The sequence below is a fragment of the Columba livia genome, chromosome 16, assembly GCF_036013475.1.
Source record: "Columba livia isolate bColLiv1 breed racing homer chromosome 16, bColLiv1.pat.W.v2, whole genome shotgun sequence".
Lineage (NCBI taxonomy): Eukaryota > Metazoa > Chordata > Aves > Columbiformes > Columbidae > Columba > Columba livia.
In genome coordinates, this window is record NC_088617.1 from 14,871,742 (window position 1) to 14,898,784 (window position 27,043).

Below are 27,043 nucleotides of genomic sequence, written 5' to 3' on the forward strand. Positions count from 1 at the left end.
TGGGGGGAGGTCACCTGGGAGGTGCGAGTCCCGTTTCCTCGTCCTCCAGCGAGCCAGCCAGTGCCTCCTGCTCTTCGCTGCGTGAGCAGCTCCACCAGCTCAGTGCTCATTAACGCGGGGAGATGCAAACCTTCCTGAGCCGTGGCAGCGCCAACGTTTCACTGGTGCTCTCCAGCAGCCTGAGGGCATAATGGACACTGCCAGGTAGTAACGAAATATTTGTGGGAGGGTAGTTGGGCTTTTACAAGCCAGTCTCAGCCTGCCCCATCTTCAGACATCTCTCCAGCCTTCACACCCCCAGCAGTTGGAGGTGGTCCCTTCCCCCCAAAGCAGCTCCTCCAAGGCCAGGAGCTCTGTGCACACTGTGTCCTCGTCCACTCGTTTGTCTGACAGAGTGTTAACATACATCCTTGAAATGAAACGCCCCAGGAAGTGTGGGCAGAGATGCTGCTGCCCCAGAAGATCACAGCAAACGCTGTCCCAGAAGGTCACAGCAAACGCTGTCCCCACTTGCCCAGTTGTTCATGAGACTTAACAGTGCTTGAAGACAAAGCTCTACGTCCCACTTCTTGGGTTTTCAAGACCCTGCTTGCTCCAGACCAACCCAGCCTCTACTACTCTCGTGTTTCTGACAAACCAAACCTGATCAGCTCTGTCACCTGTGGGCACCTGAGTCCCAGCGACTATGAGCGCAACCTTTGCAAGACTGGAAGTCAAGCTGGAAAAATGCAGAGCTGACACCTCCGCAGGGGGGACAGCCCGTGCTCCCAGCCCCAACAGTCACCACTTGCTTTGGAGACATCCTGAGCACTGTTAAAAATACGTGACATCCACGTTCCCTTGCTGGGCCGAACCCACAGGCGGCACATTCACATCAGGCTGCGTGCTCAGCCGTGGCTGCGGCAGAGCTGCCCCGCGGCGGGCAGGCGCGGTTGCCAAGGCACAAGATGTGCACCCTCCTCTAACACCCGTTAGCACATCTTTGCACCCGCACCATTTTTCCCTTTAACAAAAATAACTTGCAGTAATTTTTACCAGATATGACAAGGTGACCTGCTTAGTGGATGCGGGAAAGGCTGTGGGTGTTGTGTACTTAGACTTCAGTAAAGCCTTTGACACCATATCCCACAGCATCTCCTGGACGGTGTATCTGCGATGGATAAAGAACTGGCTGGAGGGCCAACCAAGGAGTTGTGGTGAACGGAGCCAAATCCAGTTGGTGGCCGGTCACGAGTGGTGTCCCCAGGGCTCAGTACTGGGGCCAGGTCTGTTTAATCTCTTTATCAGTGATCTGGAGGAGGGGATCGAGTGCACCCTCAGTAAGTTTGCAGATGGCACCCAGTTGGGTGCAGTGTTGATGTGCTGGAGGGTGGGAAGGCTCTGCAGAGGGACCTGAACCGGCTGGATCGATGGACTGAGGCCAATTGTCTGAGGTTCAACAAGGCCAAGTGCCGGGTCCTGCACTTGGGTCACAACAACCCCATGGACGCTGCAGCTGGGGAAGAGCAGCTGGAAAAGGACCTGGGGGTGTTGGTGACAGCGGCTGAACATGAGCCAGCGTGTGCCCAGGTGGCCAAAAAGGCCACCAGCATCCTGGCTTGTATCAGGAACAGTGTGGCCAGCAGGACCAGAGAAGTGATTGTGCCACTGTCCTGGGCACTGGGGAGGCCAAACCTTGAATCCTGGGGTCAGTTTTGGGCCCCTCACTACAAGAAGGACATTGAGGGACTAAAGAGAGCACAGAGAAGGGAACGGAGCTGGTGAGGGGCTGGAGCACAAGTGTGATGGAGCGGCTGAGGGACCTGGGGGGTTCAGCTGGAGAACAGGAGCTGAGGGGAGACCTTCTGATCTCTGAACTGCCTGAAAGGAGCTTGGAGCCAGGGGGGTCGGGCTCTGCTCCCCAGGAACAAGCGCCAGGAGCAGAGGAAACGGCCTCAAGTTGCACCAGGGGAGGTTGAGGTTGGATCTGGGAACAATTTCTTCCCCAAAGGGCTGTGGGGCATTGGAACAGGCTGCCCAGGGCAGTGCTGGAGTCACCAGCCCTGGAGGGGTTTAAGATGTGTAGATATGGTGCTTAGAGACATGGTTTAGTGGTGGACTTGGCAGGGCTAACGGTTGGACTTGATGATCTTAAGAGGTCTTTTCCAACCTAAATGATTCTATTATGCTTGAAGCCCAAGAAAGGCCACAAGGAATTTCTCTGCCAGTTCCACACCAGAATGCACTTGCTTCTCTCCTCATGAGGAGATTAGGCCAGGAAATATCTCTCTCTCCGTCCTGCCAGGGACAGTCTGCTTTTTGCTGAAAGCCACAGCGATGTTCCTCCCGGTGCAGCCAGCGGTGAGCCGCAGCAGCAGTACAGCCTCTGCCCTGCACCGCCACGCAGGCCCCATAAGGACACAGCCTCCTGGTGGAACTGTATCCCAGCAGCTGTGGCTCCTGCAGCTCAGCTCTCCTGTGCAGGAAAGACCTTTTCCTCCGTGAGTCGCTGCTCCATGGTAGCACAGATCCCATCAGCCGTTGGTTTAGCCCCCTCATCCCTCAAGGAGGGGAGAGTGCAGAGCAAGTATGCACACTGCGCCCATACCAAACCTGCTGAGGACGGAGCTGCCCGAGCCGTTCCCCTCACCGCAGTCCCTCTCCTGTCGGCTGCTGCTCTTCTCTCTTCCCAGCACGCAACCTCATGCTGTCTGCCAGACCATCCCTGTGTCAATCTCTCAAGTCTCTGCAAAATCCCACTTGTTTTTACAGTGCTCATCATTGTAAGATGCTCAGCTCCCTTCTATAGGCTGCCACATTTCCTTCTTAAACCTAATCTCATTTCTTTGGGGACAGACACCATAGCTTTAGTTCTCTTGGTGATCAGCAATGGGGATACCTGCTGCTAGCCACTGAGGCACCCCTTAAAACAGAAACCATAAGATATTAAACGCTTGCAGCTGAGTGACTACGATCACCAACTTCTTTACCAGGACGAGATCCAGAGACACAGTCTCCCACAGCATCCTCACAGCTAAGTTGAGGAGGTGTGGTCTGGACAATAGAGCAGTGAGGTGGGTTGCAAACTGGCTTAAGGAGAGAAGCCAGAGAGTGGTAGTCAGTGGTGCGGAGTCCAGTTGGATGCCAGTATCTAGTGGAGTGCCTCAGGGGTCAGTACTGGGGCCAATATTATTCAATATATTCATTACGATTTAGATGAGGGAATAGAGTGTACTATCAGCAAGTTTGCTGATGACACTAAGCTGGGAGGAGTGGCTGACACGCCAGAAGGCTGTGCTGCCATCCAGTGGGACCTGGACAGGCTGGAGAGTTGGGCGGGGAATAACCTGATGAAATTTAACAAGGACAAGTGTAGAGTCCTGCATCTGGGCAGGAACAACCCCAGGTTCCAGTATAGGTTGGGAAATTACATATTAGAGAGCAGTGTAGGGGAAAGGGACCTGGGGGTCCTGGGGACAGCAGGGTGACCATGAGCCAGCACTGGGCCCTTGTGGCCAGGAAGCCAATGGCATCCTCGGGTGTATTAGAAGCGGGGGGGTTAGTAGATCGAGAGAGGTCCTCCTTCCCCTCTACTCCACCCTGGTGAGACCACATCTGGAATATTGTGTCCAGTTCTGGGCCCCTCAGTTCCAGAAGGACAGGGAACTGCTGGAGAGGGTCCAGCGTAGGGCAACCAAGATGATTAAGGGAGTGGAGCATCTCCCTTATGAAGAAAGGCTGAGGGAGCTGGGGCTCTTTAGTTTGGAGAAGAGGAGACTAAGGGGGGACCTCATTAATGTTTATAAATATATAAAGGGTGAGTGCCATGAGGATGGAGCCAGGCTCTTCTCGGTGGCCAACAATGATAGGACAAGGGGTAATGGGATCAAGCTGGAACACAAGAGGTTCCGCTTAAATTTGAGAAAAAACTTCTTCTCAGTGAGGGTGACAGACACTGGCCCAGGCTGCCCAGGGGGGTTGTGGAGTCTCCTTCTCTGGAGACATTCCAACCCGCCTGGACATGTTCCTGTGCGACCTCACCTGGGTGTTCCTGCTCCAGCAGGGGGATTGGACTGGATGAGCTTTTGAGGTCCCTTCCAATCCCAAACATACTGTGATACTGTGATACTAGTGTCTCTCCCACATAGTCATGACCCTCAAAGGGGGATCCTCCTCAGCTTCCAGACGCGAGAACTGTAGAGAACTGCAAAGACCAAGAAACTCAGGTGGCGGGACTGCAGGCAAGCAAGGAATAAAGCCACAGGGCAGGTAAGCGAGTCCCCGGCTCTGCACCCTCTCACCCTGCAGGTTTTAGAGCCGGGCTGCAGGTCCTGCTCTGCCCCAGGCTCGGGGACTCCAGCGCAGCCGTGGCTCTGGCAGGATTGCGCGTCACAGGGCAGGGACAGCTGCTAAGCAGCAGAACAGCTTATGTAGAGGCAACACTTGGCTTAACCTGCTTAATCACCCATTAAAGCATGGATCTAAGCAGTACTACTTCCCCTTCCTACAGTGCAGGCCTGCCGCACGGGAGACCCGAGAACCCCAAAGAGCTGCTGGCTTAGATATTTACCAAAAATCGGACTCTTAAAGGAATTCCACACTTTTATAAAACTTCAAAGACCAGCGGACACAGAAGCTGCACAGTGGATTATCCAGGCGACATTTATTAGAGCATTTCATGTATACAATGATTTTACTGATGGCTGTGATGCAACAGATGCCAGTAGGAGAGGGTGACCTAGAACGAGCAGGCTATGCAATTCTTGTGGGGAAATTAATGCTTTCAGCTGAAAGCAGAGGATCAGACTAAAAAGCTGAGCAAGTTTGGGGCTGGGGAGGAGCAATTATGTAAGTTTTTGCTTGAGATCACTTACTTAAACTGGCAGGTCACAAGCAGCAGGTGTCTGCTATTGCACTCTTCCCTTGGCAGCCCAGGGTGTTTGTTCCACCAAGAACAGGCAGCATTTTCCCTGGTCAGAATGGAGACCTGCACCGGTGGGCGATTCTGGACCCCCAGCACAGCGCTTACAGACACAGATGTCTGGCTTCGCGTACTCACGCGTGAGAACAGGATGTTGAACTCCACCAGCGAGGATGCAACGCAGACGTTCAGCAAGAGCGCGCTAAACCTACCAACTCCTCACTATAAGGCAGCTTTAGGTCAGGACTTCTTGGGTGCCTGAGCTGTTGTTTAGAAAAGCAAGGACCACATGGCAACAGGACGACAAGGTCCTCCGACAAGAACAAGGACTGTGCGTGTTTCCCAAGAGCTATTTCTGAAATACATGTCCTTAAAAATACCTTAATGCAGAGACTCCCCCATTGATGCACAAAAAGGGCACGACTAAGGAGGAACTGAGCTATGAAGCGATCAACTCATAAAAAGCACCTCACAAACCAGAGGAAATGTACAATACATTGCCTGATTTGCAAGTTAGTAAATCTGTGTTTAAGATAATAGCTGCCTCAGTTGTGTCTTAATCTCCTGCAGTTATTAACGAGGAGCAGTTGAATTCAATAGCTTTAAAATAAAAAAAGAAATTAAATGCTTAACATTTAAAAGGCTGTATCTCCAGAATGACTGTCCTTCAGGACTACTGAGCTCTGAGGTACGTGCTGGTAACCTGGTCAGGCTAGCAGAATGCTGTGGAGTCTCTAAGCCTCTTGAACACCCCCCAAGTTAAACCTTCATTAACCAAAAGAATCACAATTCTTTCTAGTAAAGTTGCTTAAAAATCTGTCTTCAACAAAGACAAGTTAAAAATTCTGGTCAACAACTGATTTGCAAATAAAACGAAGAATATTAGAAATGGTACCAACACAGTCTGTTCAATCAAGTCGGATCTGATGAGTACAAAAACGCGCTAAGGACAGCCACTCAACGCGTATCCCAGCTGGCGCAGCGCCGGCCGCCCACGTCCCCTACAACTGCTTGGTCAGAACTGTTTGTCTGAAGGACAACAATGGAAGACAAGTCAGGATTTAATGACAGAATTCAGACAGAAGGGCACACATACATTAAATTAACAGATTCAACCTTCAGCACACAGGAGTTTGATAGAATTACTGGCTAGAGTCACAGAAAGTTCAAAATTTGAACAGTCTTGAACCACTGCCAAAAATTCCAATGGCTTTTTTAATAGTTCCAACAATTAACATTATATAAAACAGAGACGGGCTTCTCCAGCAGAAAAGTTGGGGCTCTTCCCGGTTCATCAGACCACTGGTACGGAAGGGAATGATGGGACTTCCCCGACCTTCCCACCAGTCCACTAAAGACTATGATTCATTAAAACCTCCTCAATTCACTGGTGACTGATTAAACAGGCAGAAGCTGCAGACCGTGTCAATCGTAGTGGATGGCAGTATAGAAGATTATCCAAACAACCTGTGGAAAGGAAGCAAAGGTTATTTTGAAGCCTCTGGAAGGTGGTTCAAACACAGAAAAGGAGCCCCATGCTTTGCTCTCAACAGGGGACTGAATTCCAGCTTGGAGATGGTCTCGGGGAGATGTTGGGATCACCGTGTGCCACCAGGCGGCATTCAGCTTGCTTTCCTTCTGGGGTGACTAGTCTCTCCACATTAAAATCCCACCACAGTCCCTCTAATGGTACAGAAACACCCCCAAATCACGCGCTGGGTGTATTCAGGGACTTGGGAGAGGGGAGTAAGGGATAAAACAAAGATCCCCAAACCGCCAGTTTGGGTGTAACGAGCTCTAGATGAAACTCCACCAGGATGCGTGGGACAGAGGATGGGAAGACATCAAAGTGGCAGATGCAGAAGAGTAGCTGCCTGTTCCTACATCCCTTCTTACAGAGAAATCCCTGGCATTAATACTGTATTTCATAGCCAGTAGCCATCAGATCTGGGGATTTTCTTGCCAAATCAACTTCAATTATTAGACGGTGTTAACACATCTCTCTTCTATCAGTGCACGACCTCACCTGCTTTTCCTCCAGGTCTTTTCCCTCACAAACACAATTCACTAATCAGCTTAGAGAAAGCAAGAGGCGTTACCAGAAACAGTGCAAAAGATGTCATGAATCCTTCCTTCGTTAGCTCCCACGTCCCGCCATACTCCTCCTCATCTATCTGCTGGAAGCTACTGAAGTAGAGGTACAGAACACCAGCATTGATCAGGCAGAATCTGGAAGAAAGAGATGAGGAACCGTCATGTCGGTGACACAGGGTACAGGTACCCAACACACCACGCTGCAACGCAGCAGTGAAACACCTTCCATCCGCAGCAGAGGGGAGCAAAGGGGAACCAGCTCCCGCAACACTCGGGGCCGCTCAGGCACTGCTTGAAGAGCAGCTCCAGGGCAGCTTGTGCACTCATTTGGCTAAAAGTGAGTTAGTTTTCTTCATGCAGTTAGAAACGTTTTCTTTCTCTTAGCTAGCACAGTCGTGGTTTGGATTTAGAGAACAACAAGATAACACCCTGCGACACAATTACTGCTTTTCTCCAAGTACCTTTGCAGCGGTTTTGAGCGGGAACAACGTCAGAGCTCACTGATATCTTGGTTGTTGTCTGGGAGCCAAGGACACTGAGCTCTGCCCACAGGTGTGGGAACGGGGACATGGGTGGGACAGACCTCGACTGACACCCAGACTGAGCAACGAGAATATTCCACACCATTAGCGTCAGCCTTCAGATTTAATGAGAGCTGGGTTTTCCAGCTGGGGAGAGCCATTCCAGTTCTGCTCTGTTTCGGGTGAGTTGTGTTCAGGAGTCGCTGCGTTTGGCTATTTGCCATTCCACCGTTCTGCAGTGGCCTCTGGGCCTTTCTGCCTTTTTCTCTCTGCCCTGGGATCGGCTGCACAGCACCAGGGCGTTCCCTCTCTTCCCGGCACTGGCTGCTTGGCACAGAGTTTGTGAGGAACTGCATTGAGTATCTTCTACATTCTATTGCCAGTTTAGCAGTAGAAGTATGTATGTATAAAGTAGTAGAAGTAGTATGTATAGAAGAAGTATGTATATAGTAATAGAAGTAGTACGTTTGTTTTATTTTATTAAACTGTTTTTATCTCAATCCACAAGTTTCTCCCTTCCCTTTCAATTCTCTCCCCTGTTTGGGGTGTTGGGGAGTGAGTGAGCAGCCGTTGTGGTTACATTGCCAGCTGGGATTAAACCACGACAGCCTGCCATAGCGTGCTGGGTTCGGACGGAGTTCACCTCACAAGGCACCACCTACTTGTAAGGCTCAATAGACCGTTGTCAACAGCTGGAAGTATCAGCAAATCAGCAAACCCTGCAGGTTTTCCTGTCCGCAGACCAGCAGCAGTCCTGCTTCCACACAGAATCCAATTGCCTTGTGCGTGCTGCTTGATTTTGAGGCTGCTAAGAGGGAAGACTGTTAGACTCTGTGCTCAGCGCCACATCCCTGTCAGCGTCCCATGACCAAAGGTAGCGGCTTAGGGACGAGGGCCAGAGAAGGCTCAATAGTGCCCTCAGAGCCACAGCGCGAGGGTTCGACCTGAGACAACTCTCAGCGCTCTGGTCCGTGCCAAGTTATGCTTCAGCGGAGAGAAAAAACGTGACCTCCCGGTTGTCCTCAGACACTTCTGGCTTTACCCACGGCGGCTGGGGGCTGGCACAGCCTGGGGAGCAACGGGTACGTCTCCTGGAAAGACGGCTGCGCGGGAAGGGCGATGCGGGAAGACACGCAGCTCGGTGACGGGCAGCAAGCGTGAGCAGCGTGCGACCGCAAACCACAGAGCAGCCACGCACACCGTTCCAGACGCTTTTAGTTCTTCCTCTGTACACCAGATCGATTTAATTTCTTAGTAACGTTTAGCACAGGAATTGGCTTAGGTACCTGAAGGGGCCTTGTGAATTAACAGGTGACTAAGTAAGCATAATTCTTGTCAGCTACTCCGCATCTGTTACTGGAAAAACTTGAGATTTCACTGTTTGCTTGTAGCTTGGTGTTTCTGTTGGAGCATCGCTGCTTTACGCCCTTTTTCCGTAGATTTCAAACCTTTTCTTATTTCTCTCTTACAGAGACTTGCTGCTACTCCCTCCACTTCCTCGCCGCAGGCAGGACACTCAGGAGGAGGGACAAGATGACAAGTTCGTTTTCCCTAAGAAAAGCTGTGAGGTTGTGAGCTTGACTAAGAGACCTTGATGAGGCAGAGACACTGGCAAACGGTGACTCCCCAGAACAGACGCAGTTCCTTCCCAGCCTGGTGTTCCAGGAGCAGGGCTGTGTTTTCCACCTCTGCTGAACCTCCAGAGGCTTCCGGGAACACGCCAGGGCCAAATACATTTTTGTTTTATAACTCCGAGTGCCCACTGCAGCCTTCGGACACCTGCGGAGAGGTGACCTGAATCTCATGCCGCGGTGAGGATCCAACGTGCCCGCGCCCGTCCAGGCGCCGCCTTCCCCGCAGCGGGAGTGCTGCCGACGCAGCCCGCGGCCAGCGGTGCTCTGAAGAAACCCTTTCTTTGCCGAAGAGATACTGCCTCTCTTGTCCACCAACAGAACCTCCTCTCTGAGGAGGGCTCCTGACTCAAAGACAAGGACTACGACCCTTCCCTTCTACGGGTCTCTCACTTCTTTGGTTGCCACACTAGGCACCATACTCAGAGCCCCTACTCACACGTGCAGGAACGGGCCACTTCACAAGTCAATTGAACCTTTTGTTCCCTTCTTCTACCCCTGCCCCCTCTAATAAAAGTAAATATTTTAAAAATAATAATAATTTTTAAAAGAATTAATGAGGCTGACGAGAAAGAGGTTGATGAAGATATGTTATGATTTGTATGAATTTCATGAGCAATAACAGTCTGGAATGCGACGCTGCTTTAAGACGCACAGCAGGGCCTGCGTCTGGGCAGCACTGTCCAGAGCACGACTTTAAAACAGACACCAAGCAAAGCCCAAATGTGGGAGAGTACATAGGACAGAAAAGGAAATAAACCTTACACTGCTATTCCCACGAATCCCTTCAGTGGAACTACTCCCCAGATGATTCCCAAAATAACTGCAATGATCTGCCGGAACCAGTAGATCACATCTAAAAACTCGTCCTGAGGAGATAAAGCACAAGAAAGATTTTGGCATTTACTATGTTTCTTTTTTTTAAAGCATCATACAATTAACAGTTGAAAAATTAGCACACCGCACACTTACTTTTCCATTCAGAGCATAAGATATTGTACTCAGAGCAGATGGAAGCAGCTTATGGCATCACACCCCCTGGGCTTCTCTGCTCCCAAATTCAATACATGGCTTTGTCCTCCAATGGGACAATTGCAGAGGCCAACAAGTATCTAGTCCCCTTGTTTACTAAAGATTCAGGTCTACAAAAATTCACTGGGTAAAAGTTTAAAGAGCTGTTTATGGCACACGCAGTGCCCCAGGTCCTCTCCCACCCAGTGCTCAGCCAACTCCAAACCACAAACTGTATCTCACACGTTGTGCCGGCACCTCTGCGTTCCTCCGGAGCAGCGGAGGCAGGCGCTCCTGTGCGCCCGTAGGGCCCACACGGCTGTAAGTCCCGCAGCTGCACAACGCTGACTCACGCTTTAAACAAAATTCACTTCCGCTCACATCTGTTTTTCCGCCCCCCCGAGGACAGGATTGCCCCAGCACACCCCAAACACCAACGGCCCTTGTGATTTTAACTGTAGGATGGGCAAAGTTGTTTGGCTCCACGTGGAAGACCAGAATCCATGTCAGATGAGGCCTCTCAGTCATTTTAGCCTTCAGTTCACATCCTGTTGCACTGTCATTGCTCCTCTCGCTAACTCCGAAATTCCTGCCCAGTTTGTCAGAGGGGCGCGAGGCTGAGTACAGGAGAGCTCCACCAGCTCTGCGAGCAACAGCAACTGATAAGAAAACAGTGACACAGACTCACGTCTGTCCCCCAGAGAACAGCAGGACGGCGTCCGCACCTTCTCCAAGCCGGCAAACTGGGGAGGAGACGCGGCGCTGCGCCACACACGGCGTGCCCGGCTGGGACACGGCGGGACCAAGGACCCCGTGCCTGCGCGCTGGGGGCAGCAGGAAGAGGCACACACAACAAAAGCCTCACTAGCGCTGAAACCACCGGGAAGCCTGTGGCTGACACGTTTTCACCCACACTTGGAAGGCTTGTGGCAAACACAAACCAAAGCTGAGCACACATGAAATTTTGTGGAAGCCAAATCTCCCGGTTCACTGGAAGCGGCGAGGTTCGGCGCGGCAAAGCAGACGCAAACAGCTGAACAACGGCGCAGGGCTGCTCCTCTGCAGGAACGCGCCGTGGCACCACACAAGCCCGTTCTTGCCGCTGCCCTTTCCCTTCGTGCCTGACAGGCCAGCTGGATCTGCAAATACATTTTTTCCCCAACTTAAGGTAGATTATATTTCTACTTTTATTTTCACTACACAAAGTAGGTTTTTATTTAATCTCGTAAGAGCTTAACCCAAAAGTCAAATGGGGTATCTTAATATAAATATGGCTTGTGTTTACTGTGGCTCTGTGCCCAGGTAGTAGAGAACTGGGTCTGCTGGAGGCTCCAGCACAGATGTGCCACATCTGTCTGCAGGAAGGGCTGGGAGGGCAGGTTCTGCGCACAGGGAAGGACACCTGGGGGTGACGGCTCTGCCGGCTCCAGGCTGGAGCTGCGCCGGCCCGGCCCCACCGCCACACTGTGGAACCCGGGGTGCAGCCGAGCCGGCACCCGCAGAGACTGCAGCAGAGACCGCGGCTCCGGGTGGGCCGTGCGGGGGATGGGCACAGGCCGCCCGCCCACCGGTCCTGCACAGAACCCCAGAGTGTCAGGGGTTGAAGGGCCCTGGAAAGCTCACCCAGTGCAACCCCCCATGGAGCAGGAACACCCAGATGAGGTTACACAGGAAGGTGTCCAGGCGGGTTGGAATGTCTGCACAGAAGGAGACTCCACAACCCCCTGGGCAGCCTGGGCCAGGCTCTGCCACCCTCACCAGGAACAAGTTTCTTCTCAGATTTAAGTGGAACCTCCTGTGTTCCAGTTTGCACCCATTGCCCCTTGTCCTGTCACTGGTTGTCACCGAGAAGAGCCTGGCTCCATCCTCCTGACACTCCCCCTTTCCATCTTGATCCCCAGGAATGAGTCCCCCCTCAGTCTCCTCTTGTCCAGCTCCAGAGCCCCAGCTCCCTCAGCCTTTCCTCACACAGGAGATGCTCCACTCCCTCCAGCATCTTGGTGGCTGCGCTGGACTCTCTGCAGCAGTTCCCTGTCCTGCTGGAGCTGAGGGGCCACAGCTGGACACACTAACCCTGCACAAGGGGTTAAAGCCCCAGCGGCCGCCGGCCGGCTCGGCGGGGAGGCTCAGCCCGCACTGTGCCGGCGCTGCCGTGTCCGTGCGGCCGCTCTGCCCCGCTTCGCTCCCACCGCGGCTCCGGCCGCTTGTCCCCGCCGAGCGCTCCGCGCCACGCCGCCCGCAGCCCGGGGACCGGCGGGTGAGGCGCCGGCACCGCCAGACGAGACATCCCCGGTCCGGTTCCGGTTCCGGTCCGGTCCGGTCCCGGTCCCGTGCGCACCTTGTCGTGCCAGGCCGCGTCGCTCCGCAGGGCCTTGCCCCACACCGACCCGCGCGCGCCGCCGTTGGCCACCGCGTGCTGCTGCGCGTGCGGCGGCTCCTCCCTGCGCCGCGCGCCGCTCATCCTCGCGCTCTCCCGCCCCGCTCCGGCCCGGAAGCGGCCTCCGCGGAGCGTCACCTGCCCGCGCCCCCGCTCCGCCAATCGCAGAGGCGTCGCGCGTCACACGTGACAAAGACAAGCGCCACTCCCTCTACGGCGGGGAAGAGGGACCAAGCTGAGGGGGGGAGGGGGAGCAGCTCGCGGGGCCCGGGGGCGGGGCTGGGGCGGGGGGCGGAGCCTGAGCCTGGGGAGGGCGGGGCGGGGCTCCACCGGGCTCCACCCCCTCCTGCCGCCGGAGCCCCGCGCGGCCTCTGCGCCCCGGGGGCACCGGCACCACCGGTATCACCGGTAACACCAGCACCACCGGTATCACCGGTAACACCAGCACCACCAGTATCACCGGCATCACCGGCATCACCGGCACCAGCGGCACCACCAGTAACACCAGCACCACCGGCACCAGCGGCACCACCGGTATCACCGATAACACCAGCACCACCGGCACCAGCGGCACCACCAGCACCACCGGTATCACCGGCATCACCAGCACCAGCGGCACCACCGGTAACACCAGCACCAGCGGCACCACCGGTATCACCGAAAACACCAGCACCACCGGCACCAGCGGCACCACCGGCACCACCGGTAACACCAGCACCACCGGTATCACCGGCATCGCCAGCACCACCGTCACCGCCTGCCGGCTCCTGGCGCCTCCGCAGCCCTGCGGGGCCCGGCGCTGCCGCCGCTGTTCTCACCGGAGGGGAGGCCGGGGAGGGCCCCCGGTGTGCGGGCGGCGGCCGGGCTGGCAGCGGCCGCGGGGAGAGAGAGGCCGATCCCGGCACCGCTGCATGAAGGGACACCCGGGGAAGGGCGGGCCCGCGGGACAGCAGCTCCCGTCTTGTCCTGGTGCGTTGGCGGGACAGGGGATGGGGACGGGGACAGAGGATGGGGACGGGGACTGCGACAGAGTCTGGGGACAGGGACAGGGGACAGCCCTTTGCCCCACACGCGCTGCAGCGTCGTGCTGAGCCACGCAAACAGAACGGCCGCACGGAGACCGGGGTTCCTGGGGCAGGTTCCCCTGTGCTGTGCCGAGGCCGCTTGGTTCTGTCGCGCTGCACCGCGCGTTGGAGACGCTCTGTCCGTCCTTCCTGCAGACAGACTGCAGGACGGGGTGCGTGGAGCAGGGCAGTTGTGCAGGGCACTACAGCTTGTTATCTCTGTTTATTCAAGCAGACTTTACAGCAGTCATACACCGTCTGCAGAAACGATGCTCTTGGAAGTGTATGCAAATAGAATAAGCACTGGAATACGTATGGAGTCCTAAAGATTTGACCTTTTTTTAATATTCTTGCCTTAAAAGAGCGATGGTATTCAACTTAAAACGTTTTTTTCCTCATGCAAAAAACATACTGGGAATTGCTTCTCCAGCCTGGGGTGTGCAGGGTGTTTGGTTGGGGTCAGTTCACTGTTGTGCTATCCAGGCTGAGCTTGTGTGGGCAGGGGGCAGGGGAGGGCCTGCGTTTGTGACAATAATGGCTGAATTCCCCCCATACGCCTGTGGGTCTAGGTCTCCCTTCTGGTGGTGGTGCGTGCCGAGCCCTGCACAGACACCTCGTGGGGAGCCCTTCTGTCCTCACCTGTGCACGTGGCCCCCAGCGCTGGCGCTTGGCGACGTTCACGGGTTCATTTCCCCGGGCCCAGGGTCCTGCTTTGCTTTCTGTTGCACGAACCAGCAAATGCACGATGTGCTGAGCATCTCGGGAGCGCGCCTGCTCTCTGCAGCAGTAAATACCCATACACCTCGCTTGTGATGGCAGCAGGAGCTGGGAAGCTGCAGGGCAGATGGGCCTGTGTGCACTGTGTGTGGCTGTCACCGAGGGGAGCAGGCAGGAGAGTCCTTGTCCCAGACCTCTGGTCATGTCCAGCTGAGGCCATGTAATTTAAACACAGATTATGCAAGATACTTTTGGACTTCAAAAGGCCCCTGAGCACATGCCCAACCACTAAGGCCTTTGCCACAAGCCAAAGGCTGGTCCAAGCCAATGGAGCCGTGTTGCACTGAAGGGGACATGCAGCAGGGGGTCATCGCTGTATCTCTGGCAGGACTTTGCCTCTGACACGCCCAGCATCGCGGGGCCCTTTGCAAAGGGTCCAGGCCTCGCGTGCCCTGGTTCCAGCCTGGCTCCCAGGGTGCTCTTCAGGCGCTTGGGGCGCGGCAGCCCCGTCCCTGCTCTGCGCCCTCTGTGACGCGGTGACGCGGCTGCTGAGCACGGGGGAAGCGCCAGCTGAGGGGCCCCGTGGCTGACCTCTTCCAGAGCTCCAGGCTGCATCCCCAGCTCCACGATCCTGCTCCAGGCCCCTTTGCAGGGGTGGAAGCACTTGCACAGTGACACGACCTCTGGATCAGCGAAATGATCTAAAATTCACATGCTAAAAAATCTCTGGCCTGTTTTACTCCATCTCCATTGCCTGATCCACTGCCCAGAGAGAAAAGCAAATTAAATTCGGGTTTGAAAGAACAAGGAGGAGACAGGAGAGATGCCAGAGGATGCCATGGGGGTACAGACAGGTCCCCAGTAACGCATGTGTGTTGGTAGGCTTGTGGAAGCAGGGCAGAGGATTACACGGGGAGCCTGGGCACAGGCGGGGGGAGGTGGGAAGGGCTGGGCTGGGCTCAAGGGTGAGCCCGAGGGGCTGCGCAGGGCAGCCCAGCAGCAGCCCCTTCTGTCTGCGCAGCCTCAGGGGCTGCAAAGAGTGCGAGGAGCTGCCGTGTCCGTCCTGCCCCCCCTTCCCCGCTTCCAGGGCCTGGGCTCGGGGAGGGGCTGGCGGGGGTCCTGCCCCCTGCCGGGCTGGGGACACCCTTGAGTCCGGGGTTTCCTCCAGCACAGGAAGCCCTGGGACCAGCCACGGGGTGGCAGCTCAGGCTGACTCGTGTGACTTGTTCTTTTTTTTCTTTCTTTTTCTTCTTTCCTTACATTTTTTTGTAAAAAGGCAAACCTTGGACCCCCGGCAGACCATGGGCACGGTGGATGCTCTGCGCTCTCCCTGCCTCTCCTCTGCCCCGCATGGCGCTCAGCGGTGGTTCTAACCCCATCTCCACACTTGGCTGCTCCTGACTCCCCCCAGCACAGCCTGTGCTTTGGGGGTGTGGGCAGGACACCTGCCCCAGCCGAGGCCGAATGAGCGCTGTGCCTTCCCCTTTCCCTGGAGGAGGAAATGCCCGGCAGGTTTCTTCAAGCAGCACGGGAGCAGGACTAGGATGTCACCAACTCTGGCGGGCTGTTGGCAGAGCAGGTCGCTGGTCTTCTGAGCCAGTGGGAACAAAATCTGCGCCCGGGGCAGGTCTGGCCGGGCTGCTGGAGGCCATGGCCAATGCTTTTGCACCAGTGCTGAAACTGTTTTATTTTTTCATTAACAGTTGTTTGTAGTGATGCCCCACAGGACACCAGCAGCTGAAGATTAATTTATGTCATGCTCATTTCCGCTCTTCACCTGTGTTGCTGCGAGTGCAGCATGCTCCATGCTGTCCCCTCGGCACCCTTCTGCCATGCTGGGAAGTGGCCAAGGGGGACAGCAGAGTATGGTCCTTGTCCTTGAGCTCCCACGTCTCTCTGGTCAGCGACAGAGCCACTGGCAGAGCAGTCCTGCCCCAGCTCCTTGCTCTAGGGTTGGCCAAATCCCTCTCAGAAACGCTCCTGGTGTCTCCGTCTCCCACTTGCCTGCTCCTCTGCAGGCTGAATTCTACCTCCAGTGTTGTGGGGTCCTCCAAACCAAAGACAAATTCCCCCGGTACGATGTCTGCGGAGGGCTCCCACAGGGAGCTCCTTTGGCTGGGATGTGGTGCGGGGTTGGTGCTGGAAAGGAAACACGAGCAAGACACGCTGCCCTGGAGAGGCGACCCCAGGGCCGGCGAGGGGCAGGAGCTCCCAACCCTGCGCCTTGGGGCTCCAGACCCCCGCTCGTGAATGGGCCGAGTCCCTGGCTGTTCTCCACACCACTTCGAGGGGCTGTTCAACCACGTCCTTTTGGGGCGCACAGCCCAGCAGAGGCAGGGCTCAGAACAACCGGCTGGTCTTTCTGGCCACCATTCCCTTGCTAGCGTGGTCCCACTGGACCATGGGGAGAAGCTTTCAGTCAGCTGTGGTGCAGCCTTTGAGGTGCCTGCAAAGCTTCTCTGTGTCACCCGAACGGGCTGCTGGTCCACAGGCAGCTCCACGCCAGAGCTGCTCCAGCACGCCCAGGGTGCGCGTCCAGGGTGCGCGTCCAGGGTGCGCCCAGGTCCATGTCACCCGCGGGCCCCTGGCTGCTGTCATCCGTGGGTGCCCACAGCCCCGCAGAGCGCGGCGGGCCCCTGTGTCACCAGCCTGGGGGTGCAGGGACGTCCACGGAGACGCCGGGACACGCGGGTTCCCAGCCCCGCGGGTGCCACCCCGAGCTGCGCATCTCCCCGCGGGAAGGCGGGCACGCGTGGGCCGCCCCCGCCGCCCTTTCGTCTATATAAGGCCGGGATCACCGTCCCGCGGCCCCACGGCCCCGGCCCCGCCGCATTCTTCTGCCTTGTATGGGCCGCGCCGGGCCGGGCTGCACCGCCCCGGCCCCCCCCGCCCCGGGCCCCGCTGCCCGCCCGCCCCGCTAGGGCCGCGCCGCGGGCCGGGCCCCGGCAGAGCAGCGCCCGCCGCCCCGCAGTTGCCCCGCTCCGGTCCAGGTGAGGCGGCTTCGCCGGGGACCCGGCCCCGCCGCTCCCCGCCCCGCCGGACGGGCCAGGAACCTGGCGGCCACGGGTAGCGCCCGGCACGGCAGGGAGCGGGACAGCCACGGCGGGCCGGGAGGGACCGGGCGGGATGCAGCCGGGGCAGCCCCGGCGGACCGGGCGGGACGCAGCCGGGGTAACTCCGGCGGACCGGGCGGGATGGAGCCGGGGTAACTCCGGCGGACCGGGCGGGACGCAGCCGGGGCAGCCCCGGCGGACCGGGCGGGATGGAGCCGGGGTAACTCCGGTGGACCGGGCGGGATGCAGCCGGGGTAACTCCGGCGGACCGGGCGGGATGCAGCCGGGGCAGCCCCGGCGGACCGGGCGGGATGGAGCCGGGGTAACTCCGGTGGACCGGGCGGGATGCAGCCGGGGCAGCCCCGGCGGACCGGGCGGGATGGAGCCGGGGTAACTCCGGTGGACCGGGCGGGATGCAGCCGCGGCAGCTCGGAGGGGAGGCGGCAGGACGGGAAGGGAGAGCGGGAAGGAGCAGCTCCCGGCCGCTCCCCCGCACTGGCTCAAGCCCAGGGAGGGGACGATGCAGCGGCTGGAGAAGCCCCTCTGGTCCCCTCCGGCCGCGCAGGAGCCGCTCTGCGGGGCCCGGCAGGGATGTCCCAGCTAGGGGACGTGAGGATCGGTCTTAAGCAAAGCTCTTAATAACTCTTTGCAACACCTGGAGCTGAGACATCCCAGTTTCTCCCCGGATGGCAGTGCTGCAAGAGCAGATCCCGCTGCTTGCGGCTTCACCTGCCTCCTGGTTTGTGAGAGCTGTTCCTATCTGGAACATCTGCTTTTTCCCCAAAATCTTTTTGCTGGTGGCCAGAGCCAAGGTGCAGATGCTTGTGTGATGCTCCAGTGATCTTCCCAGTGACCTGTGAGCAACTTCAGGCAATGAACTGCTGTAAGGCAGAAAAGCTTTATTTAGCTCATTTCCCTCAGCCTTGAACACAGAGGAACTTTGTGTTTTGTTTAGCTATGCCGATGAAAACTTGAGGTCCTCTTGGCTCCTTTCCCTGCATGCCCTTTTGGTACAAAATGTTATGATAGTGATAAAAGCCAGGGAGGCTCTAAAACATGGATGTGTAGCAGAGGACGGCAGCGGCAGCAGCATTCTTTGGAGTGGAACATCCCCAAGTGTCAACAGCCACCACTGCTGACCAAAGATGGTTGGGTTTCTTCAGTCACTTGAATGTTTTTCCTCTCATCGCTGACAGGCTCCGTGCGGCTGTAGGAGGAGTTTGCGGTCACCTCCCCCTCTGAGGCGCTGCGGCCAGATTCCCCCACCGAGGTGAGACCCTTAATTCTCCTGGGATATACCAAACCCAGTCCAGGGCATGTTATTCTAGTGGTCTGAGGCCACAAAGACCTTCTGCCCACGGTCTTGTTTCCCACCCTCCCTGGGCACCAGAAGGGTGCTGAATCTTTTGTGTGGTGATGGTGTCTGTGCATGGTCTTCTCATGGTGGCCTCGGAAGCTGAGCTTTGGAAAGATTTGCATGTGCCATATGGGTGTGGTGAGGTCCTTGTCCCCTAAACTCAGGGGGAAGGAGCTAGCCCAGAAACTGCCTGCCGAAACTTGCAGTTGAGCCCCACAGCTGCACACGGGCCTTGCCGTGAGCGCAGGGCAGGCTGGGATGAACGCTCTGCGCATGTGGCTCTGGCTCCCTGATGCTGCTCTGCTCCTTCCTGTCTACACATGAAGCCCGTTCGCTGTCTCCAGTGCTGGTGGCTGCGGCTGGTCTGGGGTCACAGCCCAGGGCTCGCGTTCTGCTTTCCTCTTGCCTCCAAACTTCCTTTCCCACATCCATCTCTAATAAAGCCAAAAAAGGAGCAGAACATCAGCCTGCCTCCCTTCCTCCAGTGCCGAGCCGGACAGGGGCCGTTCCCGCGGCTCCCGGTGCCTGTGGCCGGCAGTGTGGCTCCCCCGGACACCTTGGCAGCGGGGACAGAGCCCAGCAATGCCACCTCCCACGGGCATCCTGAGCAAGGCTGTGCTGGAGGAAAGGGAATGTTTAACAACAGATTAGGCAGGAAAGATCAGCGGCCCACTCCTCTAGCATACAACAACCTGGTCTGTGTGTCCTGCTGGCTCCAGAGGTGGGATGTCTGCTCCTGGGCAGTCCTGGTGCTGGGAGAGGTGCCCAGCAGACAGATAAAGTGTTGCGGGTGGAAGGATGCTGGCCCACAGCCCCTGTGCGGGTGTGGGATGCTGCAGGGCATCATCCGTGCTGGCCCCCGTGCCACCCTGGGAGAGGAGATGGGAACTGCTGCCTGTGCTGGACTAACACCCCCTGCACTGCCATAACGTTGAGGTGTGGCTGGCCGGGTGTTGTGGTGGGACAGTGCTTGCCCGTTACTAACACGGCTGTGTTGTGGCTTGCTGGTAATAGCAACTCATTTTGGGAAGAGCCATTGCGCAGAGGTTTAACCACAGTCCCTCCAAGGGGCTGTCGTTCACCCTGCGGGGGTGTCCTCTGGGACAGCCCGGGCTGTTTGGATCGCTCTTTTCCTACCCTCACCAAAAGCATCCAGCAGATGCACATCATGTGTCTCGCTGCTGGGATCGTGTGGCAGGGAGGAGCTGGCTGTGAGCAGGCGGTGATGTCTGGCTGTGCTGGGACTGCAGGGCAGCCCTGCGCCGTGCCGGAGCCTCGGCAGCACTTTCAGAGGTGGCTCCTGTGGTTGCATCGCCAGCTTCCAAGGAGCCGCCTTTGGGAAACCCTTAGCAGCATATCCCAAGTGTTATCAAGGAGGAAGCACATGGCAGTTTATTTTTCTGATAACTGTGGGCCTTTGCTCTTTCTCTTTGAAACAACTTCTTTTACTAACTAATGAACCTTTGAAGCCGTCCCCGTGGTCCCTGGGGTCTGAGTCCCAGGTGAGGAAGGCACAAGCCTTGTGGTGCAGGAGGCAGGGAGATCATCTTGGCAGGAGTGGTGGCAGAAGGATGAGGGAATAAGGGGAGCTGGTGAAGGGGCAAGTGTGGTGATGGGATTGGCACACGGCTTCCGTGCTGGGCTGGCTGCGGCCTCACCCCAGCACCGACCTCCCTGGCTCTGCTGCCTGAGGTCAGCAGCCCCTGGGCAGGGACAGGGCTTTCAGCAGGGGTGGCGGGAGCAGGACAGGTCTCTGTGGGTTTCCTTCTTGCCAAGGAGGAAGCCGGTGGTTTGGTGGCTGCACCAACCGGCTCAGCAGAGTCCACTCCAGCATGCAGGGCATCATGGCTGGGCATTTCCTCAAACGGGCTGAGCATCAGGTTTTTGGGAATCCCAGAAAGCACAGGCTGGAAGACCAAGGCAGAGCAGCCGTCGAGCCCTTGTGCAGAGCACAGATTGCCCCAGTCGAATCAGGACTCAAATCACTCCTGTCTCATGCAGGGGCACCTTTCCCTGCACTGACCCCAAAAATTCTCTTCCCGAGTCCCAGCCAGCCCAAGAGGATCTGCTAACAGCAGAAACAGAATGATTAGGAGATGACCAGGCTGAACTGGACCTTGGGACCAAGCAACTTTCTGGGGCATATTTTGGATCAAACAGCAAAACCATATGCTGTCAAAATCACACTTAATCCCCGTAACAAGAACCATCTCTCTGGAGAGGGTGCCAAGCTGCGCTTTCTGCTGCTGGTCACAGCTGGGGCAGGGTAAATATTTGGATAATATTAATTCATGTGGTGAGAGCAAAACTCCTGCTTGTTTCTCTAGTCTTCTGGTAATAATTCTGCTAATAACTCAGCATGTTTTGAAAACTCAGCCCAGTGCCGTGGGGCAGCGGCAGAGCTTTTGTTGCTGGCTCTGGCCTGGCACAGCGCAGCTGTGGTGCTCGGCCGAGCCTCCCCAGGCCGAGCCTCCCCAGGCCGAGCCTCCCCAGGCCGAGCCTCCCCAGGCCTGGCTGCGGCTCGGGGCCAGCGGTGCATGTAGGGGGCCGGCAGGGCCTGCAGAAAGAGGCTGATCCGTCGCAAAGAGCTTCACGGTGCAGCCGTGCTGAAGGAAGCAGGGGGGGCTGAGATCTCCTGCCCACCCAGCCATCCTGCTGCCGTGACAAATGCCTCTTTCCTGGGGGACACTGGGGAAGAACTGCACATCTGGGGGGTGCCGGGGTGATTTGGTGACTGTCGGTAGGCACTGGGGCCACACAAGGGAGGAGATGTGGGCAGCGCTGTGTCCATCCCAGCCCTGCAGCCACTGGGGCTCATGTGGAATGAGGAGGGGACTGTGTGGGGGACATGAAGCACCTCCCCTGCAGACGAAGGCCCTGGCTGGGGCTCAGAGGGTGATGCCAGGCTCTCTGGTGTGGTGCAATGCTGCCACAGTGGGATGGGGGCGGGCGTAGGGGTGGGAGAAGAGTCCCCAGGCCCCTCTGAGCTTGACTGGGCACCGTGGTGCCAGCGAGCCCTGCAGGCACTGTCACCATAGCTGGGATGTGGCGCTCACCACAGCCCCTAGAATGTCCCTCTAGTGCAGCCCAGATGAGCCCGGGGACCAGGCTGGTGGCCACTCCAGCTCCCCCCTCTGCAGCCCCTTGGAAAACGTGAGGGAAAGAGCTGGCAAGCAGGTCTGGCGCGGGCAGGGCTGGCGGGAGCCGTGCAGGTGTGAAAGGCTTTTTGCTCCAGCCTCGGACAAGCCAGCGCTGGGGCCCCGCTAGGAGGGGTGCTCCCCTGCGGTGCCCTGGGTGTCAGCATTAAGGACCCAGCCGGGGAGCGGATCCCCGAGCGGCATGCCCAGGGCGGCCGGGCCAGTGGGCACAGCTGCTGGCACACAGCTCACTGCTGTTGTTGCTTTGTGCTGCTTCACGCAGCATGGTGCGGCTTCTTAACGGCTGCGTGTCCACCAAAGGCAGGAATGCAGGCGGCCCTGCTGCCTGCCGTGGCAGGGGACATGGGGGAACAGGGTAGTAATGCTCTGCTCTTCCCCCGAACAATTAATTCATAATACATTAACACAGAATCATAGGATGTCCTGAGTTGGAAGGGACCCACAAGGATTGTCAAGGCCAAATTAATTTAACTTTGCCCCCCTAGCTGTTCCCCATGCCAGGTGCTGACTCAGATAGGGAAACTGAGGCATGGGGCTGCACATGAGGGGGAAATGGCCGCAGTAGACACATGAAGGCTCTGAGCAGCATCTCTCCCTTGGGCTGACCCCACCCCAGACCTCCCCGTGGGGCTGTGCTGAGCTGGCAGCTGCCACCTTCGCTCTGCCAGGCATCTTTGCTGGTGTCTTGCTGAGTAATGCTGGCCAGGATTCCACTGGGAGAGGTCTGAGCATCCTTATCTCACGTAATGTTGGTGGTCACACGGGGGTGCTGAGCACCCCATACAGATCCTGTTTGGGTGCCCAGCACCCATGGTGCAGGATGTATTAAATTCCAACTGCATCCCTCAGCCTGGCAGCATGGGGGGATGACACCAAACCACTGCTCGGAGGCTGTGGAGGGGCTCAGGTACCATCTCGCTGCTGGGCATGGGCTCCCTGCTCCAGCCTGGCTCTGCTGGGTGCTCGCCAGCACGGGCTGGGGGCAGGAACACCCCTTTGGGAGATCAGGTTTTCCTGCTGCGGTATTGCCCTGGTGGTATCGGGGGTCCATGTGCTCTCTTTGCCCTTCACTATGGGACATACATTGCCCCAGCCATGTCCCCAAAGGTGTGCCCATCCACAGCTGCCCCCCCTCTTTGCTCCCCCGGGCTGCCGCCTTCTCCTGGCATTCATTACCTGTAACAACAGCACCAGTCCCGGGCTCCCCGTGCTCCCGGCATTACTCAGCTGCTGTGCCCCCGCCCCGCAGGGCTCTGCAGCCCCCAAGCGGTCCCTGACCCCCTTTCCCACCGCTTCGGGGCCCTTCCCGTGGGCTCCCCGGGCAGAGCGGGGAGGGACGCGGCCTTTGGCCCGGCGGGGGGGGGAGGTGGGATGGAGGGAGCGGGCCGGAGGGGGAAGGGAGGCGGTGGTATGTGAGGAATGTGCCCGGGGCAGATAACCCCTTCCCGCTGGGTGCTGCCCATGGCCCGGGGACGGGCTGCGGCTGCCTTGGGCAGCGGAATGGAGGGTGTGCAGGGACACCCATTGCTGGGGGGAGCCCTGCCGGGGGCAGGGGCTATGGCTGAGCTCTGCCCAAAATGCCGAGGCACCTGTCCCCATGGGCCCCCGGGACTGGCGGAGTGGGGGAGACCTGGGTGCTGGCCTGGGCATCTCTCCCTGTGCCTGGGGTGCAAAGGGGATGGGCGGCAAGCGAGTTTGGGGAGCCCTGTCTGCAGCCGGTAGGGACAGCCCTGGGCAAGGGGTGCCAGTGAGTGCTTGTGACTTCCCAAGGGACTCGTTAGAGCCTGAATGTCACCTGTCCCCACGTACAACTCTGTGGCCACCTTGTCTCATTGTTGCCAAACTGTGTGAGTGGCAGGGCAACGGAGGCATGGGAGGATGTGCCAGGAGTTGTGTGTCCTTGCCTCTGCTCCAGCCTCCCCTGCTCTGCCTGTCGCCAGCCCCCTGACACCCCTGCCTGCTGCCCGGCCCCCAGGTACCACCCCAGCCGCCAAGATGTCCAGCAAACGTGCCAAAGCCAAGACCACCAAGAAGCGTCCCCAGCGCGCCACCTCCAATGTCTTTGCCATGTTCGACCAGTCGCAGATCCAGGAGTTCAAGGAAGCCTTCAACATGATTGATCAGAACCGTGACGGCTTCATTGACAAGGAAGATCTGCATGACATGCTGGCTTCTCTCGGTGAGCAGAGCCTCCCCTCGTGCCTCCACGTGTCCTTCAGCCCCTCTGCCCTCAACACCTCCTTGGCAAGTGGGGAGAGCTGCTGGGTCACCTAGTGCCTCACACCCAGCGGTGGAGACCAGCTTTGGTGGGGTGCTGTTGGGGCACAGCCCTCCTGCTTTGGGCCAGCCTGATGCTGGCTGTGAAACCTGGGGCAGATTTCTCTGCTGGCACCAGCTGACCGCACAAGGTGTGTTTGTGGAGGTACCCAAGGGCAGCAGCCTGATGTGCTGCTTTTACAGCCATGCTCACTAGAAGTGAAGAGACCCTTGGGGCCGGAGAAGCTTTGCTCTAGGAGCAACCACCAGCTGCAGCCATTGAGTATCTGAGTGGTCTCACCCCAGAATATCACCTGGGGTTGTACCCTGTGGGACAAAGCTCCTGTTGCTCCCAGCCAGGGTGACAGAAGAGGCAGGTCCCTGTGCTGGCATGATACCTTGACCAGTTGAGACTTGCAGCTCTGGCTGTATCCCGCACCCTAAGCCCCTTCTTCACTGCAGGCCATGGTTTCCACCTCCCGCTCCCCGTGGTGCCTCCATGGTGCTTTCGGAGGTCTGTCAATGATTGACCTGGCAGCCAAACCTGTTCTGGAGGTCCTGCCTGGCCCTGGGAGGGACCTCCTCGCTCCCTGAGAGCAGCAGCTCTGGGAGCAGAAAGGGGCTGGGTGCTGGGGCACCTCAGCAGCGGAGCTTAAACCATTGCTGGTGCATCCATGGCAGGAACAGTGCTGCGGACATCAGCAGCATGAGGCTCACATGGGGACATTGCTGCCCCTCTCCTTGTCGGGGGGCAGGGTGTCAGCTGCCACAGGAATGGGGAAAAGCTGGGGGGTTAGTTCCTGGTGACCCCCAGACGAATTCCCTCATCTCCCTCAAGGCTGAGCCTGGCAGAGCTTGCTTCCAAGTGGCCTGGGGCATGGATTAAAGCACGGGGAGAGCTGCTGAGGGGCCAGCGCCAGGCACTGTGGAAACCCCCTTCCCTTGTTTGTGGGGTGGGTGAACACGTGCCAGCAAATTAATTTGCAATTAAAAAAACTCAGCCAGCTGAATACGTGGGCTGGCATTGGGGATGGGTCCTGTGGGGGGACAGGGCATGAACACACACCTCCACCTGTGTCTGGCAGGGAAGAACCCCACGGACGAGTATCTGGAGGGCATGATGAGTGAAGCACCAGGGCCCATCAACTTCACCATGTTCCTCACCATGTTCGGGGAGAAGCTGAACGGCACCGACCCAGAGGACGTCATCCGCAATGCCTTCGCCTGCTTCGACGAGGAGGCGTCAGGTCAGGTGCTGCCTGCTCTGCCTTTCGGGCAGCCAGGACGAGGGCTGGGCCAGATCCTTGGGGACAGTCCCCAGGCAGCTCCAGAGCAGGACAGCTGGCCAGGGGTACCTTTGGGAGAGACAGGGAAGGTCCTGCCACTCAGCCCTCCTGTGCTGTCTCCTGCTAACGCCACCCCACCCTGTCCCCACAGGCTTCATTCATGAGGACCATCTGCGTGAGCTGCTGACCACCATGGGAGACAGATTCACTGACGAGGAGGTGGATGAGATGTACCGGGAGGCACCCATCGACAAGAAGGGCAACTTCAACTATGTGGAGTTCACCCGCATCCTGAAGCACGGGGCCAAGGACAAGGACGATTAGAGCCCGGGGCTGCCCATCCCCTCTGCCTCTCCCTGCGCACACCCCTGCCCCTCGGCCCCCCTTGCTGCCCCACAGCAGCTCCCCCATGGGAAACACCTCCCAGGACCGTCACCCCACATCGGGTCACGCTTGGAGGGGAAGTGCTGCCATCGCTTCACCACTGTGTGCCCATCCACCAGTCCCAGACCTCCCCTCCCATCGCCTCTCCCACCCACAGGCTCGCCCCAGTGGGACCCCCAGCCTGGCTGTGACCCCCCCCAGCAGCAGCTGGCCCCCTCAAAGCCACCATGCCACCAGTCCCTGGGGCCAGGGTGAGCATCCAGGTGAGCGCTGCCCCGTGGGGTTTTGGCTGGCTCGGGCCCAAACGAGACCTGTCTCAGGGCCACAGCACAGAGAGAAAGCACCTCTCCCCCTCCTCCCACACTCCCCTTGTTTATCAAAGAAAACCCACTTTGTTTCCTCCTCCCTGACTGTTTTATGGCTTTAGAGCCTGTGATCTGAGGGATCTGGGAAGCCGAAGCGGTGCATAAAACCTGATGGGTGTGATACAGAGGTGTGCTGTGTGCGACTCCCTCGCGGACCCGTGCCGTGCCGTACCACGCCATGCCGTGCCGCGGCCTGCTGTCTGACTGCCTGGTGGGTCTGAGGGGTGGTTTGGGCACCATGTTTCCCCACCTCGCTGCCGTTGCCAGCCGGGGCTCCTTCCAGCTGAGGAGCCTTCTTTTGAAAATCACTCCAAACCTGCAGAAAATCAGCTTGAGCATCATTTTCTGATCCCATGGTGATGGGATGAGGGTTCTGCTTGGCCCCTGCGTCAGGGTGGGCTGACTGAGATACACTTGGCAAGTGCTGGCCACACTTCCCCCATCAGCTGGTTCGGGGTCTCGGGGGCTCCACCACCCTTTTGCGTCACCCTGAGGGGGCAGAGGTGCAGGTATGAGACAGGGAGGGTGAGAAATGGAGGGGGGGGTTGTCCCCTTGGTTTGGCTATTTATCACCACCTGAATAAGGGTGTGTGGGTGCAGGTGGGCTCCCACCTTGCAAAGCTGCTATCTTAAGTGCTGCTTGAAGTCATCTCGTCTCTCTGCCCTGGAAGGATGACTTTCCTGCATTTCTTTATTTAAAATGGCGGAAAACGTGATGCAAACCCACAGAAGCTGGTGAGGGCACAGTGCATGCCAGAGATGCTCCCAGCGCACTGGAAAAGCTCGGACGAGGGCTGCGGGGCTCCATGGTGCGTGCTGCTGGGATCAGCGGGGTCGCCAGCCCCGTCCCTGCGCAGGGACCTGCCAGG

General features: G+C 57.8%; 2 protein-coding genes across 4 annotated transcripts; one reads left to right on the forward strand and one right to left on the reverse strand.

The window, feature by feature from the left end:
• Nucleotides 1-4,622: 4,622 nt before the first annotated feature.
• RAB5IF (RAB5 interacting factor) lies at nt 4,623-13,299 on the reverse strand. 3 transcript variants are annotated; one of them, XM_065032716.1, is made up of 5 exons: nt 12,496-12,659; nt 10,401-11,296; nt 9,912-10,015; nt 7,000-7,129; nt 4,623-6,367 (listed from the first exon to the last, which is right to left on the reverse strand). In XM_065032716.1, exons 2-5 carry the CDS (start codon nt 10,683-10,685, stop codon nt 6,326-6,328), a joined length of 561 nt encoding a protein of 186 aa, XP_064888788.1. In that variant the 5' UTR covers nt 10,686-11,296; nt 12,496-12,659; the 3' UTR covers nt 4,623-6,325. The 3 variants fall into 3 exon arrangements, 2 of the variants coding, with proteins under 2 accessions (XP_064888788.1, XP_064888789.1); XM_065032717.1 differs by lacking the exon at nt 10,401-11,296 and having other exon boundaries at nt 12,496-12,702; XR_010466674.1 differs by lacking the exons at nt 4,623-6,367; nt 9,912-10,015; nt 10,401-11,296 and having other exon boundaries at nt 6,998-7,129; nt 12,496-13,299.
• A 3,887-nt stretch (nt 13,300-17,186) lies between these two features.
• On the forward strand, nt 17,187-26,297 carry MYL9 (myosin light chain 9). Its single transcript, XM_065032718.1, has 5 exons — nt 17,187-17,305; nt 18,565-18,638; nt 23,859-24,062; nt 25,225-25,386; nt 25,577-26,297. The coding sequence occupies exons 3-5, from the start codon at nt 23,879-23,881 to the stop codon at nt 25,747-25,749; spliced, it is 519 nt and encodes a 172-aa protein (XP_064888790.1). The 5' UTR covers nt 17,187-17,305; nt 18,565-18,638; nt 23,859-23,878; the 3' UTR covers nt 25,750-26,297.
• Nucleotides 26,298-27,043: the final 746 nt, after the last annotated feature.